A 20,263-nucleotide genomic window follows, 5' to 3' on the forward strand; every position below is an offset into this window, starting at 1 on the left:
GTGCCGGAACAGAGACTCCTGTCCCCCAGATCTTGGCTTCGCGATGGCGGCGGCTCTGGAAGGTTTTCTCTGGTTTCGTCGAACGTGGTAGGGTTTTCGCGACGGAGACTTTAAGTAGGCGGAAGGGCAGATCAGGGGGCCACACGAGGGCCCCACACACCAGGGCCGCGCGGCCAAGGCCTGGGCCGCGCCGCCCTGTTGTGGTGGCACCTCGTGGCCCCACTTCGTCTCCCCTCCGGTCTTCTGGAAGCTTCGTGTAAAAATAGGACCCTGGGCGTTGATTTCGTCCAATTCCGAGAATATTTCCTTACTAGGATTTCTGAAACCAAAAACACCAGAAAACAACAACTGGCCCTTCGGCATCTCGTCAATAGGTTAGTTCCAGAAAATGCATAATAATGACATAAAGTATGCATAAAACATGTAGATATCATCAATAATGTGGCATGGAACATAAGAAATTATCGATACGTCGGAGACGTATCAGTGGACGCAAACCTCGGCCGTACTGATTTTCCTCATCCTTTGTACGTGTCTCATCAGCTGGCGATGGAGTCTGAAATATGTATGGAGATTCCTGATTTGGGGGAATCAAACTGGCATCTGTGCCGAAAATAGCACCTCCAAAGAATTCTTCAACTATCCCGGTAACATCATCGCGAGGTTGTTGGGAAGTGCTGCCGTAGTATTGTGGTTGCTGCGTCATATCGGGCCATGTCGGGACTAAAGATTCCTGCGTATTGAATGGCTCCGTCAGAAACATGCACGCAATAATCATGTATGTAATTAACATGAATTAACCTAAGTGGGTATTACGATTGCATGTGGTCACGACCACGCAGTGGAGGCATATTGTGGCCTAAACCAGCTCCCATGTTGGACCACGTAGGGTCAACAGATTCCTACGAACGTAAACGACATGTTATTAGTAGTCATGTAAATAATCACGTGTTGGTAGGTAATTATTAAATATGAGCATACCTGAGTGTTGAATCTTTGCGAGTACTCGCCTTCTGTGTAGGAGTATCGTTGTCCAGATGGATATGACGGAAAATGATCGTTCTCCTAATACAATTGGAAAAAAATGTGTTATTGTTGTAAGTTCAGGAGGAATGTATGTACGCAAGTTGATTACCTGTGTGGCACCATGGCGTTGAGATATGTGTGCGGACTGTGATCGTTCAAGTAGAGATGATTCGCGTCGTGGATTAGATGTATGCGAGGTAGAGGGAACTGGTACGGTCGGTGTGGCTGATGGCTGGCTAACACGTACCATACTCGGTCTGTTCGACGGTGCCTCCGGCATGTCGAATGCTCGGCTGACAACATCGTCGTGACGGCTGCAACCAAGACGCCTAAGCCCTTTAATGGCAGTATTAAAAATACGTTTTACCATGGATTTTCCCTCCGAACTATCCATGTTGCGCAACTGCAAAGTGTTCTGGGCATCCTCTGCGATCTGCCTAAACTTGTCAATCTGAATGAAATAAAAAAATTAATATTACCTATGAACACAAGTTTTCTGAATTATATTTATATAGAAAGTACCGAAGTGTCACGGTGGTAAGCTGAGGCCCATGTGAGGTGTGCCAGACTCGATGGTGGGGGACCGGTGAGCAGAGTCCGTGTGCTAGCGCGGTACCATTCATTATACGCTGTCAATATCTCACCGTGGTACCGTCTGCATTAGTGATAAATTACGTTAGCACGTACATGCTGATAAGATGAATTAAAATATATAATTACCTATTTTCGCGTATTCCATCGGACTCTGCTTCATCAATCCATTTCGTAATCCATGTTTGATTACGCTGACTCCAGTCGAAACAACTCATGCCTTTATTATCTTGTCTACAATACAATAAGTTTCATTAAATAATGAAATAGAGTAATACAAATGCAATTCATTGTTTCTATTAGAGTGCGTGAACTTACGTATGAACATCAGCAACAAGTCATCTTGGTGATGGTGGGGGAACATCCTGATGCAGACCAAACTGCCGCATGACACGCTCTGGGTTGTATGGCTCAACCATCCAAATAAACAGTAGGTTGTATCGTGTGAACCACCACCGTCTGTCTCGCAGCATATCTGGTACTGGTTTAACAAGAGCCCAGACAATGTACACGTCGTGTTCCGTAAATGGGTCCCATTTAACCATGGTCTCCTGCAGCTATTCAAACTGTTGGTGGTATTCTGGGTAGCAACCATGTGCCACATTATTGGACCACCGTTTTTTAGCATGTACCCATCGACTTCCAAAAGTAAGAGGGGCATATTGTTCGGTGTGACCACCGTAGGGGTGAATTGGGTTCATTATCTAGGGACGCCCAACGGGGAGGTACTCCCACGACCATAACTGAAGAAACTATGCGCTTACATCAAGTATATGCCCCTTTGAAGATGCATTGGTTTTCTTTGTTGCATCACACAACCCCCTATAGGTATACGTGAGCATTGCAGAACCAAAGCTGTATATAGGGATGGGAGGTGGAGGCGAATCTACTATGTTCTTGGCTATCTTAATTAGACCCGGGAGAACAATGTCACCATGGGACGAAGGAAACATTATACCAAATAGGTACAGTAAATATGCAAAAAGATGTCGCCTCATGGTCGCATTATCTCCATCAGCTGGTAACTCTTGAAAATTATTGACCAACCAGCTTAGAAGGACCCCCCTAGGACGTGACCCTCCGCGGCTCGTAGCAGGCATTGCCACGCCAAGACGGTCATGTACCTCAGTTGACCAAGTACTAGAATAAGAGACCGGGACCAAAGGAGTACCCTTGATTGGCAAACAAGTGACCATGGAAACATCTCTGAGCGTAGGTGTCAGCTCCCCACAACTTAAGTGGAAGGTGTGGGTTTCAGGTCTCCAACGATCAACAAGGGCCGATAGAAGAGATGGGTCTAACGTGAACTTCTCCCTGCTTGATGTCAGCTTAGAAAATGGCAGAAGTCCATGGACCCTGAGATGTTCCTCATAAACATTGCTAACAAGAAACCTGTTCTTAATGGTTCGTACCCTGAAGGTCGGAGGTGGGTTTGAGTGGGCATCCGGGTTCAACCAGAGGTGGCAACGGTGTCCGGCATCGCAGGATCTTCGCAAAAGGTCTGGCAAATCCGACGTCATAACCTGCATCCATCGATGGTATAATCATACATTAATACATTAATCAGACTAAAAAAATAATTTAAATATGTATGCATGCAGCGATGCGATAATCATAGAATAATACATTAATACATGTCTCTTTATTACAGCACGCCTGACATACAAATATTTGAAAACAAAAAATTACATCACGTAGGGTTATTGTTGGTGCGGTAAGGGCATTCCCTTCGCGCATGACCGGGGCATCTGCAAAGGCGACAACGGCGAGGTTCTCCTGCCTGACTATGATCCATGTCATTCCTGTGACGTCGAGATTGGCGTCGTCCCCTCGCGGTCTCTTCAATGTCGGGTCCGGAACCCATTTGGTAGTTCTTTCTGGAAACTCGTACCTATAGTGTCCATCGAGTCCCCAGCTCCAGAACTCACCGTTCCAAGTTCCGAGTAGGTTCTGGATGTTGAAGTAGGGAGATATGTAGTTCTCCATGCTGATGTTGTGCGCTGCTGCCGCTCTCAGGACATGACTACATGGGTATCCTAAAAGCTTGGGCTTGTTGCAAGTGCATTCACACGTGTTGGGGCCGAGTTGAACAGCTTGCTTTCTCGATCCTCTATGGTGGCCTCTCACAAACTTGGCTCGCACGTGGATTTCCCACTTATTATTAAGTGCATCAATTTGACGAAACCCATGACTTTTGGATTTTTCAGCTTTCTCATCCAAATGCCGTTGCATCTTTTCAGACCATTGCTTGTTCATCACGTAACGTGTGTTTGCGACCTGCACTCTGTCTGCAAAGTATGACAGAGTCCGGTTCCAAGTTTCAGTAATCAGGGCTGTGATAGGGAGGGCTCGCACACCTTTCAGCACGCCATTGTAAACCTCTGACATGTTGCTGGTCATTATGCCGTACCGAGCCCCTGAGTCGTGAGCTTGCGCCCACTTACTTAAATCCGGGCAGTTCTGATTAATCCATCTACTCAAATTTATTTCAGTCCTCCGGCCCCTCCGGTCTTCTATCGGCGGCAAGGCAGCTTTCTCGATTTCTTTGTTGATTCCAGCGAGAGTGTGTTCACAGTGAGAGTGAGAGCGAGTAACGTCTTTATATAGAATCGGCTCAGCTCACGGAATCGATGCATGCTTTATTTATTACACTCCGTGTAGATGTCTCAACTTTATCTACATACATATGCTTTTCTAACTAAAATGCATTACATACATCTATATGTAGACAAAAGTAAGACACCTATTTTGAAACGGGGGAGTACCAGAGAATCTGCGTCGGCGTCCGTATCATCTCAATTTGCAACAGTTTCCAGCAATCACACCGAAAGCACCAAAATTTGCAACAGTTAAAGCTAAAAGCACCCTAATTAGAAACAGTAGCAGCTTCTTTTACAACAACAAAGTGCGTGCAGGTCCAGATTCCTGCCGTGGTTGTCGGTAGCTCTTTTCCCGGGCGAAGTTGTCGGCCGCGTCTGCGCATGCATGGAGCGACGACTTTGCTGGCGGGTCCTGCCTCCACTCTCCCTGGCGGCAGCCTCCACGTCGCCCTGCCGCCCCATGCGCCGGCAGCATGGCCCACCACGCGTAACGGCGACGCGTCCAGGCAAACGTGCCGCCACCTGCTCGGGCGGCGGGTCCCTGCCGCCGCAGCCCCGGCGGCAAGTGCCACGTGTCGGCTGGGGGGGCCTGCCGCCACGCACGACGTGGTCCTTTTTGTCAATTTGCCTCAGAGGTGGTCCTTTTTGTCAATGAATTGGGGAGGGTGGTCCGTTTTGTCAAAATTTCAATTACATGATCTAGGAAATAAATGAAGATACACCCAATAGGAATTCATTTGCGGAGCATAATCAAAATATTAAACATTAAACTGCAATTTTCCTAAACTGATATAAAAATGGAACATGGTAGATAAAATTTGGTATGAGTAAACATTACCGGCCAATGACCAATTTAGGCCGATTCCAACGCCACCTTAGATCTAAGGAACTCAGAGAAACGCCGGTTGTACCTTGTTTAAAGGTTGAAATTTGACTTTGTTCATGTTTATATGTGAATCGTTTTTGGGTGCCAGCTCAGTGGCAAGACTTGCGAGTGCACAATCCACCCACCGGAGTTCGAGTCGCAAGGGGAATGAATTAAACGGGATGTTATGTAGCGCGTATAAATTCGCTGCTGGAGAGGTCTCAACATCTATCTAACAATGTATAACTAAGGGAGAGAGTCTTCCCCCTTTGGTCAATGTTTTATATGTGAATCATTTTTTGCAAGTTATGCAATGGAACAAAAAGCTAATATTTTTATAGAAGAAAGTTAGCCAAGTGGCCATTACAACATATGTAAGGTTGTAAGTGCTCGCGGAGGGTTAACTATCCACTCCCATACATGGTTTTGAGTTTTGGTAATAGCAAAAAATTGTCACCCACCAAAATCTTGTAAATTTGGAAATATTGTTTCTATTTTTATTCAAATTTATTTGAATTAAGAGGCCAATTCATAATGTGGCGGTAGGCAAAACCAAGCGAAATGTTTGCCAACTGCGACATCTCTAATAAGGCTATGAAGTCTAGTGGGTGATCCCTTATAGATTCCTTAATAAAACAGATGTTTCTAGATCTCTAAAACCCTCACTGTTCCATGTCATACCCCTAAGTCCGGACATTATGAATTGACCTTTACAATTTTGATTTCGAGTGCTTCTTCTTACTATTGATATGCGATCAGCTGTTGTCGTTGGGCCTGGCTGCAGGCTGCTTTAGGCTTCACGTCAACATGCAGGTAAGCAAACTCCCGGTTTTCGCCCCAACCAGCTTGGCTAGACCGTCACTAGGCTACCAAACGTGCACTTTGTGACCCACCAAAATCTTGGGAATTTGGAAATATTGTTTCTGTTCACATTCAAATTTTATTTGAATTTTCTCTTCTGAGTATAGTCTGAACTTTCGAGATAAATATTTTTCGGGTACCCACAACTTTTAAAAAATATTTTGAGCCCTGCTCTCACATACGCACGCGCTACTACTTGGATGACGATGGCACCTCAATCCAGTTGACGTGCGTCCTTATCTTTCTGATCGCGTTGTTGTTTACGCATGCTTGGAGAAAGAACAATTCCCTGAGGGTATGTACAATGGTGGGGAAGGCACATCTTCTCTTAATATTCCATGTCATCTAGAGAATACGATAATATGAGAATTAACATGTGGTTGGATGGTCAAAAGAGAATAAGAGGGCAGTGGCACCCCCAACCGACCAAAGTTCAAACCGTAGGTTTGACACTTTAGTATCTTATAAAAGCGGAATATTCTTTAGTGGGAGGCGACGTTCCGTCGACAACGAGGCGTCTGTGGTGACTTCGTCAATCTCAAGACCCACTGGATCAAGTTCATGAACCAGTCTATCTAAGGTGCTCATAGGGGTAGGGTGTGCGTGCGTTCATAGGGTGAGTGTGTGTACGTATTTGTGTGCGTCTCCATCTGTACTGTGTTTTGCAAAAAAATCAATAAATATTAGAGGTACAATGCATTATCTCTTATTGTCATCCCTCACAATAAACGAGAGTTAATTATATTTGGGCTGGGGCTCCATGCACTTTCAATTGGGTCAGAAGGGTTTGGGCCGGGGTGAGCTCCACGTCGGGTGTAACCGAACACGTGGTTTCAAATGGGCCGGGAATAAATCTCGGTTGGGCTGATCCACGTGGGTAGACAGGGATTGGGCTGCATTTCCCGTCGGGTGGGGGCTAACCAAACATGGCCTTATGTAGTCAAGTGGGCTGGACCGACCGGGATTAGAGAAATTGAGGACTCAAAAAGCAGTTTGAGTTGTACCTTGGTTAAAGGTTTAAAGTTCAATTCAGTCATGTTTTATTTGTGAATCTTTTTGCCAGAATACGCGATGGAAAATACTGAACTTTCCATAGAAGAATTTAGGCAAACGGTTATTACAAAGTCCATAGGGTAACAAGTACTCGCGGAGGTTAACTATGCGCCCTTGATATCTACGGGTGCTTCTATTCTTGTAGACAGTGTTGGGCCTCCAAGAGCAGAGGTTTGTAGAACAGCAGCAAGTTTCCCTTAAGTGGATCACCCAAGGTTTATCGAACTCAGGGAGGAAGAGGTCAAAGATATCCCTCTCATGCAACCCTGCAACCACAAAGCAAGAAGTCTCTTGTGTCCCCAACACACCTAATAGGTGCACTAGTTCGGCGAAGAGATAGTGAAATACAAGTGGTATGAATGAATATGAGCAGTACTAACGGCGCCAGAAAAGTGCTTGCTGGCGTGCAGTTGATGGTAGTAATATTGCAGGAAGTAAAGATGCAGTAAAACAGTAAACAAGCAGCGATAGCAGTATTTAGGAACAAGGCCTAGGGATCAGACTTTCACTAGTGGACACTCTCAACATTGATCACATAACAGAATAAATAGATAGATGCTAGACTCTACACCCTCTTGTTGGATGATGAACACCACTAACTGTGTAGGATTACACGAACCCTCAATGCCGGAGTTAACAAGCTCCACAATATTCAATGTTCATGTTTAAATAACCTTAGAGTGCATAACAGATCAACATAACCAAACCAAGTACTAACATAGCATGCACACTGTCACCTTCACACTACGAAAGGAGGAATAGATCACATCAATACTATCATAGCAATAGTTAACTTCATAATCTACAAGAGATCACAATCATAGCCTACGCCAAGTACTACACGATGCACACACTGTCACCATTACACCGTGCAGGAGGAATAAACTACTTTAATAACATCACTAGAGTAGCACACAGATAAATTGTGATACAAAGCACATTGCAATCATAAAGAGATATAAATAAGCACTTCACTATGCCATTCATAACAGCGAATAAGTATTCTGTGAAATATAGCCTAAGAGACCCACACGGTGCACACACTGTCACCTTTACACACGTGGGACAAGGAGTCTCCGGAGATCACATAAGTAAAATCCACTTGACTAGCATAATGACATCTAGATTACAAGCATCATCATATGAATCTCAATCATGTAAGGCAGCTCATGAGATTATTGTATTGAAGCACATAGGAGAGAGATGAACCACATAGCTACCGGTACAGCCCCGAGCCTCGATGGAGAACTACTCCCTCCTCATGGGAGACAGCAGCGTTGATGAAGATGGCGGTGGTGTCGGTGGAGAAGCCTTCCGGGGGCACTTCCCCGTCCCGGCGGCGTGCCGGAACAGAGACTCCTGTCCCCCAGATCTTGGCTTCGCGATGGCGGCGGCTCTGGAAGGTTTTCTCTGGTTTCGTCGAACGTGGTAGGGTTTTCGCGATGGAGACCTTAAGTAGGCGGAAGGGCAGCCTCGGAGGGGGCCTGGTGGGCCCACACACTAGGGGGGCGCGGCCCCCCCTCTGGCCGCGCCAGGGTGTTGTGTGGGGCCCCCAGGGCTCCCCTCCGCCGGCTCTCGGGTGTTCTGGAAGCTTCGTCCAATTATAAGACTCTGGGCGTTGATTTCGTCCAATTCCGAGAATATTTCCTTACTAGGATTTCTGAAACCAAAAACAGCAGAAAACAGCAACTGGCCCTTCGACATCTCGTCAATAGGTTAGTTCCGGAAAACGCATAAATATGACATATAATGTGTATAAAACATGTAGATATCATCAATAATGTGGCATGTAACATAAGAACTTATCGATACGTCGGAGACGTATCAGCATCCCCAAGCTTAGTTTCTGCTCGTCCCGAGCAGGTAAACGATAACAAAGATAATTTCTGGAGTGACATGCCATCATAACCTTGATCATACTATTGTAAGCATATGTAATGAATGCAGCGATCAAAACAATGGTAATGACATGAGTAAACAAATGAATCATAAAGCAAAGACTTTTCATGAATAGTACTTTCAAGACAAGCATCAATAAGTCTTGCATAAAAGTTAACTCATAAAGCAATAAATCAAAGTAAAGGTATTGAAGCAACACAAAGGAAGATTAAGTTTCAGCGGTTGCTTTCAACTTATAACATGTATATCTCATGGATAGTTGTCAATGCAAAGTAATATAACAAGTGCAATATGCAAGTATGTAGGAATCAATGCACAGTTCACACAAGTGTTTGCTTCTTGAGGTGGAAAGAGATAGGTGAACTGACTCAACATAAAAGTAAAAGAAAGGCCCTTCGCAGAGGGAAGCATTGATTGCTATATTTGTGCTAGAGCTTTGGTTTTGAAAACACAAAGAGAGCATAAAAGTAAAATTTTGAGAGGTGTTTGTTGTTGTCAACGAATGGTAGTGGGCACTCTAACCCCCTTGCCAGACAAACCTTCAAAGAGCGGCTCCCATTTTATTTTTATTTTTGTGTGCCACTCCTTCCAACCTTTCTTTCACAAACCATGGCTAACCGAATCCTCGGGTGCCTGCCAACAATCTCATACCGTGAAGGAGTGCCTTTTTATTTTAGTTTTATTATGATGACACTCCTCCCCACCTTTGCTTTCTCAAGCCATGGCTAACCGAATCCTTCGGATGCCGTCCAACAATCACATACCATGGAGGAGTGTCTATTTCTGTTAATTAATTTGGGACTGGGAATCCCATTGCCAGCTCTTTTTGCAAAGTTATTGGATAAGCGGATGAAGCCACTAGTCCATTGGTGAAAGTTGCCCAACAAGATTGAAAGATAAACACCACATACTTCCTCATGAGCTATTAAACATTGGCACAAATCAGAGGTGATAAATTTTGAATTATTTAAAGGTAGCACTCAAGCAATTTACTTTGGAATGGCGGAGAAATACCATGTAGTAGGTAGGTATGGTGGACACAAATGGCATAGTGGTTGGCTCAAGGATTTTGGATGCATGAGAAGTATTACCTCTCGATACAAGGCTTAGGCTAGCAAGGTTATTTGAAACAAACACAAGGATGAACCGGTGCAACAAAACTCACATAAAAGACATATTGTAAACATTATAAGACTCTACACCGTCCTCCTTGTTGTTCAAACTCTTTACTAGAAATTATCTAGACCTTAGAGAGACCAATTATGCAAACCAAATTTTAGCAAGCTCTATGTATTTCTTCATTAATAGGTGCAAAGTATATGATGCAAGAGCTTAAACATGAGCACAACAATTGCCAAGTATCACATTATCCAAGACATTTTACCAATTACTACATGTAGCATTTTCCGTTTCCAACCATATAACAATGAACGAAGCAGTTCAACCTTCGCAATGAACATTAAGAATAAAGCTAAGAACACATGTGTTCATATGAACCAGCGGAGCGTGTCTATCTCCCACACAAGGATGAACTTATTCAAATATAAACAAAAATAAAAACAAACAGACGCTCCAAGCAAAGCACATAAGATGTGACCGAATAAAAATATAGTTTCAAGAGAAGAAACCTGGTAAGTTGTCGATGAAGAAGGGGATGCCTTGGGCATCCCCAAGCTTAGACGCTTGAGTCTTCTTGAAATATGCAGGGATGAACCACCGGGGCATCCCCAAGCTTAGACTTTTCACTCTTCTTGATCATAGTATATCATCCTCCTCTCTTGACCCTTGAAAACTTCCTCCACACCAAACTCGAAACAAACTCATTAGAGGGTTAGTGCATAATCAAAAATTCAAATGTTCAGAGGTGACACAATCATTCTTAACACTTCTGGACATTGCCCAAAGCTACTGGAAGTTAATGGGACAAAGAAATCCATCCAACATAGCAAAAGAGGCAATGCGAAATAAAAGGCAGAATCTGTCAAAACAGAACAGTCCGTAAAGATGAATTTTAAAGTGGCACCAGACTTGCTCAGATGAAAATGCTCAAATTGAATGAAAGTTGCGTACATATCTGAGGATCACGCACGTAAATTGGCAGATTTTTCTGAGTTACCTACAGAGAGGCATATTGAAATTCGTGACAGACAGAAATCTGTTTCTGCGCAGCAATCCAAATCTAGTATTGACTTTACTATCAAAGACTTTACTTGGCACAACAATACAATAAAACTAAGATAAGGAGAGGTTGCTACAGTAGTAACAACTTCCAAGACACAAATAAAAAACAAAAGTGCTGTAGTAAAATAAACACGTGGGTTATCTCCCAAGAAGTTCTTTCTTTATAGCCATTAAGATGGGCTCAGCAATTTTAATGATGCACTCGCAAGAAATAAGAGTTGAAGCAAAAGAGAGCATCAAGAAGCAAATTCAAAACACATTTAAGCCTAACATGCTTCCTATGCATAGGAATCTTGTAAATAAACAAGTTCATGAAGAGCCAAGTAACAAGCATAGGAAGATAAAACCAGTGTAACTTCAAAAATTTCAGCATATAGAGAGGTGTTTTAGTAACATGAAAATTTCTACAACCATATTTTCCTCTCTCATAATAATTTTCAGAGACATCATGAACAAACTCAACAATATAAGTATCACATAAAGCATTCTTATCATGAGTCTCATGCATAAAATTATTACTCTTCACATAAGCATAATCAATTTTATTAGTTGTAGTGGGAGCAAATTCAACAAAGTAGCTATCATTATTATTCTCATCATCAAATATAGGAGGCATATTGTAATCATAATCAAATTTATCCTCCATAATAGGCGGTACTAAAATACCAATATCATTATAATCATCATAAATAGGAGGCAAAGTATCATCAAAGTAAATTTTCTCCTCAATGCTTGGAGGGCTAAAGAGATCATTTTCATCAAAACCGACCTCCCCAAGCTTAAATTCTTCCATAGCATTAGCAATAATGGTGTTCAAAGCATTCATACTAATAACATTCCCATTAGCATGCATAAGTTCCATGGGTTTTTTAATTTTCTCTTCAAACACATCATGTCCTAATTCAAGATAAAGTTCATAAAGATCTCTCATTTTGTTGTTGTCTTCCATTAAGCTTTACTAGTGTAAAACAAGAGACAAAAAGATGCAATTGCAGGATCTAAAGGAAATAGCTTCGAACACACACACAACGGCAACAGAAAAGTACTTAGTTACCTGGGACCGGAGTATGAGTGCCTTTTACCTTTCCTCCCCGGCAACGGCGCCAGAAAAGTGCTTGATGTCTACGGGTGCTTCTATTCTTGTAGACAGTGTTGGGCCTCCAAGAGCAGAGGTTTGTAGAACAGCAGCAAGTTTCCCTTAAGTGGATCACCCAAGGTTTATCGAACTCAGGGAGGAAGAGGTCAAAGATATCCCTCTCATGCAACCCTGCAACCACAAAGCAAGAAGTCTCTTGTGTCCCCAACACACCTAATAGGTGCACTAGTTCGGCGAAGAGATAGTGAAATACAAGTGGTATGAATGAATATGAGCAGTAGTAATGGCGCCAGAAAAGTGCTTGCTGGCGTGCAGTTGATGGTAGTAATATTGCAGGAAGTAAAGATGCAGTAAAACAGTAAACAAGCAGCGATAGCAGTATTTAGGAACAAGGCCTAGGGATGAGACTTTCACTAGTGGACACTCTCAACATTGATCACATAACAGAATAAATAGATAGATGCTAGACTCTACACCCTCTTGTTGGATGATGAACACCACTAACTGTGTAGGATTACACGAACCCTCAATGCCGGAGTTAACAAGCTCCACAATATTCAATGTTCATGTTTAAATAACCTTAGAGTGCATAACAGATCAACATAACCAAACCAAGTACTAACATAGCATGCACACTGTCACCTTCACACTACGAAAGGAGGAATAGATCACATCAATACTATCATAGCAATAGTTAACTTCATAATCTACAAGAGATCACAATCATAGCCTACGCCAAGTACTACACGATGCACACACTGTCACCATTACACCGTGCAGGAGGAATAAACTACTTTAATAACATCACTAGAGTAGCACACAGATAAATTGTGATACAAAGCACATTGCAATCATAAAGAGATATAAATAAGCACTTCACTATGCCATTCATAACAACGAATAAGTATTCTGTGAAATATAGCCTAAGAGACCCACACGGTGCACACGCTGTCACCTTTACACACGTGGGACAAGGAGTCTCCGGAGATCACATAAGTAAAATCCACTTGACTAGCATAATGACATCTAGATTACAAGCATCATCATATGAATCTCAATCATGTAAGGCAGCTCATGAGATTATTGTATTGAAGCACATAGGAGAGAGATGAACCACATAGCTACCGGTACAGCCCCGAGCCTCGATGGAGAACTACTCCCTCCTCATGGGAGACAGCAGCGTTGATGAAGATGGCGGTGGTGTCGGTGGAGAAGCCTTCCGGGGGCACTTCCCCGTCCCGGCGGCGTGCCGGAACAGAGACTCCTGTCCCCCAGATCTTGGCTTCGCGATGGCGGTGGCTCTGGAAGGTTTTCTCTGGTTTCATCGAACGTGGTAGGGTTTTCGCGACGGAGACCTTAAGTAGGCGGAAGGGCAGCCTCGGAGGGGGCCTGGTGGGCCCACACACTAGGGGGGCGCGGCCCCCCCTCTGGCCGCGCCAGGGTGTTGTGTGGGTCCCCCAGGGCTCCCTACAGCGGCTCTCGGGTGTTCTGGAAGCTTCGTCCAATTATAAGACTCTGGGCGTTGATTTCGTCCAATTCCGAGAATATTTCCTTACTAGGATTTCTGAAACCAAAAACAGCAGAAAACAGCAACTAGCCCTTCGGCATCTCGTCAATAGGTTAGTTCCGGAAAACGCATAAATATGACATATAATGTGTATAAAACATGTAGATATCATCAATAATGTGGCATGGAACATAAGAAATTATCGATACGTCGGAGACGTATCAGCCCTCACACATGGCGTGCCCTTCCCCACATGCCGTGCCCGCGGTCGAGTGAGTCGCACGCGCCGGTGTTCCTTCCCAGAATCATGCCGCGCTACTGCTTGGATGGCGACGACGTCTCCCGATCCGGCTGCTGTCCGTCCTTATCTTTTTCAATCGCGTCTACGGTAAAGCAACACGGAGCAGTGTTTTTGATCAGCTGGGGACGTAGTTTATGCATGTTTGGAGACACAAAAATTCACCTGACCTATTAATTAAGAATAAATTGAATTGTTGCCGTCGTGCGCGCACAATCAATATACTCAAGAACCCAGCAATTCCAGCACAATAAAGACACTGAAATTTGTAAACGTGGTTCAACAAACTCTGTGACGCAGGCTATAGGCGCTGCTCTCTATTGGTATCGCAACACTAGCCGCGCGCCTTGGACATCGGTACATGATACCGGCTTCCTTGTGTTCCTGTTAATTACTATCAAATCGCTAAAGGTTACATTATATGGTACCTTCCATATTATAGGAGCCACTAGTAGAGAAACCCCCCTTTAGTACATGTTCTAAAGGGCTTTTAGTACCGGTTTTGGAACCGGTACCAAATATTCGGTACTAAAAGCCTCCCACCTTTAGTACCGGTTCCTTACTAAAGGTGCCTCCACGTGGGCACGGAGGAACCTGCGGGGCTGGAGACCTTTGGTACCGGTTCATAACACGAACCGGTATTAAAACCTATTTCGTTTAATTTTTTTATCCATTTTTTCTAATTATTTTTCACACCCTCTTTTATTTTATTTTTTTCACTCCCTTTTTTTTTATTTTTTTTCAGAATTTCTAGTATTTCCGTTAGTCTCTAACTATACTTAATCTCTAGTCAAATTACTTACCCGTGGTCAAACTTCCCGGTCAGTCACCCATCCTCACACTACTCCCGCACTAGCACGCTTAACTTTCAAGTTCCATCCCGTTCCACTTCCAAGTGCTTCGCGCGCATGTCTGTGATAGTAGTATCATATCAATCCTATTAACATGTTGGCCGATGTCACACTTCTTTATCGTTTAAATTCCAAATAATTCTTTTAATAAACAAAAGTAATGATGTAATAATAATGTTGAATAAATAAATAAAATTAACTTTTTTGTTTTTTATTATTTTTTACAATTTTAATATTTTTTGCAAAACTTAAAAATTTGAAAATCATATAATTTGCTAAAAGTAATAGTAATATGTTAGGACTCAAAAAATCTTATATTTATTAATTTTAATTTTAAAACAATTAAAAATATATAAAATTCTCAATTTCTGGAAAAAAACTAAAATCTTCCTGCTTTCATATTTTCATTTGGAATTTTGAGAATCTAAAAATTAGCTAACAGGGTATTTTATTTTTTGAATTTTCTATCATTTTCATTTGTATTTTATAAAGCAAAAAAAGGCGATCCACGGGGGGGGGGGGGGGGGGGGGTGGAGGTGCGTGGGAAGCAGGAAAACCTTTAGTACCGGTTCGTGTCACGAACCGGTACTAAAGGTGCTGACGCTAACCCTTTAGTACCGGTTCGTGTCACGAACCAGTACTAATGGTCCTTACGAACCGGTACGAAAGGCTTGGGCAATGCAACCGATACTAATGCACCCTAAACCGGTACTAAAGGCCTGGACGGAAGCCCCTTTTTCTACTAGTGAGCTAAGGCTATCAAAGCATCTCCACCAGCGTTCTCTAAACAGACGCCGACACTGCCGTATGGGCGTACCTTCCATATTATAGGAGCTAAGGCTATCAAAGCATCTCCACCGGCGTCCTCTAAACAGACGCCGACACTGCCGTATGGGCGGCACTGGCACAACATCCTCTATTTGAGATGTTGTTCACACACTGGTAACTCACCGAGCCCCATAAAAATCCCCAAAATTTAGGAATTTGACGTGGAGTTGTTGTTGAAGAGGCGCCGGCGACACCGAACGAAGTTCTTCGCATAGGGATCCCGAAATGCGCCGGCGCTTTTATGGGCTCCAGAACATACCGACGATTTTTGGGGAGCGTCGGTGTGGGCGCTTTCTCTCACTCGGATCCCAATAGAGCTATTGGGAGCGCCGGTGGAGATGCTCTAAGAATTTGACTTCCAACAACAACTTGTTCCTATCCATACTTAATATAACTCATAGTTCTATCAGAATCCAACTCGTACATAATATTTTAAAACTAAAAAAATAGTTTGCATGTAAATTTAATCCCAGAGTGAAATTTTTCGTGGGCCATCAATTTCCTTGCAGTTCCAGGGCAGGGAAGCTAATGGAAATGATTGCAAAGCCACTTTGCCATAGATGGACATTGTGACTTGGGCATTGGAGGCATCGGGGTGCTTCTATACTAGCTCAGCGTATCACAAACTTTGTGACAGGTAGACGTCCATGGCTTCAAGGAGGTATGGCGTGTGAGGATACCCACGAAGATCAAAATTTTCTTGTGGCACATGATCAGGGATAAGTTGCCACCAAGTGAGCACATCTAGAAGCTCGAAGTGACACATCCATCTGATGGACGTGCAACCTGTGTGGAGAGTTAGAGGAATCGGACCACATCTTCTTTCGTTGCGCTCTCGAAAATTTTTCGTGATCATGTGTTAGCGAACTTCTAGGTTGTGATTCCGCTATTTCTCAAAACTTGTCGGGTTAGACGCGTAGGATAGACTGGGTATGCATTGTGGCTTTGTGCTGGACTTTATGAAACATTCACACTAATATGACCATTGAAAAGAAGTACGTGGATTGTATCTCTAAAATGATCTTATTCTTGTAGGAATGCACACTGCTTAGCAAGCCGGGAAACAAGCAAGCTCTAGGGAAAGTGGTGGATGAGTTGAGGCGCCTTTATGCAAGGCTAAGAGAATAGTGGTACTCCTCTTGTAGCCCTATGGTTATATCAGACTGTGTTTTTTCACGGATTCTTGTATGTGTTAAAATATATAGCCTAGCTATTTCTAACGGTTCAGAATTTTAGAAAACTTAGCTAGTACATCAATCTGATATGGTATCAAACCAGGAGGTTTCAAGTTCAAACCCCCGGCTAACACACTACTTAATCTGAAAATAGTTGCAGCCTCCCATTTATCCCACATCTAGTGTCCTTCCGTTTGTCCAGCCTAGACGTTGCAGCCTCCCGTTTATCCCATGTCCAGTGCCTCTCTGTTTGACGTGAGGGGGAGTGTTAAAATATATAGCCTAGTCTTTTCCAACAGTTTAATTTTTTATCCGTTTATCCAGCCTAGACGTGGGTGTTAAATATATATCCTAGCCTTTTTTAACACTTCGAACTTTTAAAAAACTTGGCTAGTATATCAATCTAATAGTGTGCTTGTAATCTGAACCATATTCGTATGACTCTATCGTTTCAGTAGTAGTTTTGCATATAAAGCTTGACCAAGGCTTTTCGTTTAAAAAGTTGCTTCGCCGCCGTCAGTTTTCCCTGATCAAGCCCCTGGCCAGCGATGGCCGAGTGGCCAGACCCCGTCCCGGTCGCCCATCGCCAGCTAGCCAGAGGGGGCCATCCACCGCATCTCGCGGGAGATCGAGGCCTCGCCGGCGCGTGCGTCGGTCCGTTTCTTTCCTTCTATTCGCACGGTTGTTGCCGACGATTATGACGGTTGTCCGGACTCCGGCGGTGGCACGGCAGGCCGCGATTCCTGTCGCCGCAAAGCGCGATCGTCAATCGATGGGTTGGAGCGGTCACACGATCGATCAGTCACGGACCGGAATGATGCAATGCGTCGCTTTTGATGCCTTCGCTGGAGCGCCGATGGCATATGCTATGATCGGGATCAAGATCTTCTTTGTTGTTTTGCGGTTCTTCGTTTGATGTGTCAAAAACTAGGTCGATTCAGCGATTACTAGACCGATAAATCATTACTAGGGGCCTAAATGTATTGATTATTATTAATTGCTTGTGCTAATTCTTTAGCCCGATTAATCACCACTACTATTAAAAGACCCAGAGAGGCTGATCCGGAGCATCTTGACCGTACAAGCACCAAATCCAGCGGTTCAAAATTAGTCCGTGTTTGACGGCTCATTAGTCCGCGCAACCGCAATCATCCTCACGCCGCCCCCTATTTTTTTTTCGAACACAATCAATCCCACAACCGCAATCTCCCCTAGCCCTATGACGCAGCCGTGCTGCACGCCGCCCATGAGCGACCATCGCCGACGCAGCATCATTGCAGGCCACCACGCGACTGACCATCACCGGCTCCGACCTGCTCTAAACCGCCCATTACGCGAGGAACCATCGCCTCCGCTGTTTTTGTTCCCCACGCCATGGATTCAAAATCATCTGCCTCTGTTCTCTCCGTTGATGATGCAAGCGCCTCCGCCGTTGCCCATGCGGTGGGACAAAATCACAGGCAGTCGTTGCTCCGGATCGAGGACGCGGCCGACGCTGCTGTCAGTGCAGAGCTCACCCATATGTTTTTTTCCGATGATAATTGTCTTCAATTGGAATACTTCAAATCCTTCCATAACTGAGACACCACATGTTCTAATATTTTCAGGCATTTGCTTCTTGCTATGTTTTTGTTCTGCAGTCCGTTCAATTGGAAGGGACATGCGCTGGCTGTAGACTTGCAAAGGGCCTCCATAAATTCGAACTGTAGGATTGCCAAGGGTCTCCACAAATTCGGACTATAGGCTTGGAAAGGGCCTCCATAAATTCGAACTGTAGGATTGCCAAGGGTCTCCACAAATTCGGACTATAGGCTAGGAAAGGGCCTCCACAAATTCAGGCTGAAATACCTGCAGTTTCATGGAAATGACATACATTTGTGGTTTATCTTTTTATTTTTCCGAATATCTCTGGACCAAAGGAAGTGGAGATCTGATTATCCATACATTTGTAATTGTTGCTGACTAACATCATTGGGGTTGACCAGGGCACCATTTGAGGTATTGCTCGATAAAATAAAATAAGGAGGTGCTTGAATATTAATCGAGGCACTGGAGATACGGAAGATATGTTTATTATTTTGGCCAATGTTTCCATGTCCTTCACAAATAAGAAAGAGTATTTGCATGAGTTTCCAATTTATATAGAGAGAAACTGAAGCAGTGTATCAAACTATTGTGTTGTGTAAGCACTATCTGTAGCTTTGAATGCAGAATACTAGCAAGCGTTTTGGGCAGCTGTTTGATTATCTCAATCCCTATCACACAAGATTAGAGTTAACTTAAGAAGAAATAATAGATCTGGAATTCATCAAATGAGAATATGTCTGATTTGTAAACGTAAGGTATGCCTGCAAGTATTTCTGGGCACATGTAGTTTGGGGTTTCGACAACCTGAAAAACATACATTCTGAAATATGATATGTGAGAATGGAAGCCTAGCCTATCAGTTATATATTAGCCGATATATTTTACTTGGCCTGAAAATGCAAAAATAGCTTGGCAGTACGAATGTTACTTCTTAATTTGTTTACCTTTTGAGAACGTAAAGTTATAAATGCATTTCCTGAAAATAAAGATGCAATAGGTCAATTTTTCCTTCACGTTATTTTTCTGGTTGTTTTCCTTCAGGGAAAAGATATAATTGATGGTGTTTTACTACCGCATATTTATAATTTGAAACAAAGAGAATGAAATGAGTCATATTTCTTTGTATTTACTTTTCGAAGGAGAGGATGAGGCACTAGATATACTAGGAAATACACTTGATTCTGGGATGATGGTATCGATGAAACCTGGGATGGGTGAGAAATGGCAGGGACCTGCTGCACTGCAGGAACAAGGGGTGCACCCGCGGGTTGAGCCAGATCCCTGCTGGATCTGGCAGAACTGGCGGTCTTTGGGCTCATAGGTGTAGATATACCCATAGCTTAAAAACATATTTCAAAATGTATAAAAATTCTGGCAAAAAGTTCTGGGTCCGCCTCTAGACATCTTAGGTTCCAAGTTCCAACACAAAGTTCTGCCCAAAAAGGACATTTTTTGTGGCATGTGTAAAAAATACAAATTCTTTTGCTCGAATATAGCTTTTCACGGAACATTTTTTGTCTTTTTATACAGGCAACAAAAATTGTCCCTTTTCCCACAAAAATCTATGTACGAAATACTAGATTTTTTTCCATATTTTCTAACAATTTGAAATGCATTAAAATATATTTTCATAATGGACGCATTTTGTCCCATGAACCAAAACGGGATATCCAGACATACTGCTCATCATAACATGAGGGCGGATGCTAAGCCAACTTTCTCTTGATGGGCGGATGAGCTTAGTTGTGTAGTCATATGGTCCATGCACATCATACGCCACATTTTGGTTTCCAATAATATATATGTTTTTTAATATTTGACCTAGCAAATGGTGTATGCGTGCTC

The 20,263-nt window shown here is 43.3% G+C and overlaps 1 protein-coding gene across 1 annotated transcript; it reads right to left on the reverse strand.

Moving 5' to 3' along the window:
• Nucleotides 1–806: 806 nt before the first annotated feature.
• Nucleotides 807–2,101, reverse strand: LOC139831348 (uncharacterized). The gene is made up of 6 exons (XM_071820631.1): nucleotides 1,936–2,101; nucleotides 1,747–1,851; nucleotides 1,549–1,681; nucleotides 1,136–1,477; nucleotides 982–1,065; nucleotides 807–902 (listed from the first exon to the last, which is right to left on the reverse strand). Exons 2-6 carry the CDS (start codon nucleotides 1,833–1,835, stop codon nucleotides 813–815), a joined length of 738 nt encoding a protein of 245 aa, XP_071676732.1. The 5' UTR covers nucleotides 1,836–1,851; nucleotides 1,936–2,101; the 3' UTR covers nucleotides 807–812.
• Nucleotides 2,102–20,263: the final 18,162 nt, after the last annotated feature.

This window comes from Lolium perenne, chromosome 5 (assembly GCF_019359855.2).
Source record: "Lolium perenne isolate Kyuss_39 chromosome 5, Kyuss_2.0, whole genome shotgun sequence".
NCBI lineage: Eukaryota > Viridiplantae > Streptophyta > Magnoliopsida > Poales > Poaceae > Lolium > Lolium perenne.

Bases quoted from the DNA above. Each gene is read 5' to 3' on its own strand.
- LOC139831348 (XM_071820631.1), bottom strand. From the start codon at position 1,835: ATGAGTTGTTTCGACTGGAGTCAGCGTAATCAAACATGGATTACGAAA. The intron at 1,478-1,548 runs GTACTTTCTATA...TATTTCATTCAG, and splicing joins CTTACCACCGTGACACTTCG to ATTGACAAGTTTAGGCAGAT. The intron at 903-981 runs GTATGCTCATAT...TTACGTTCGTAG, and splicing joins CGCAAAGATTCAACACTCAG to GAATCTGTTGACCCTACGTG.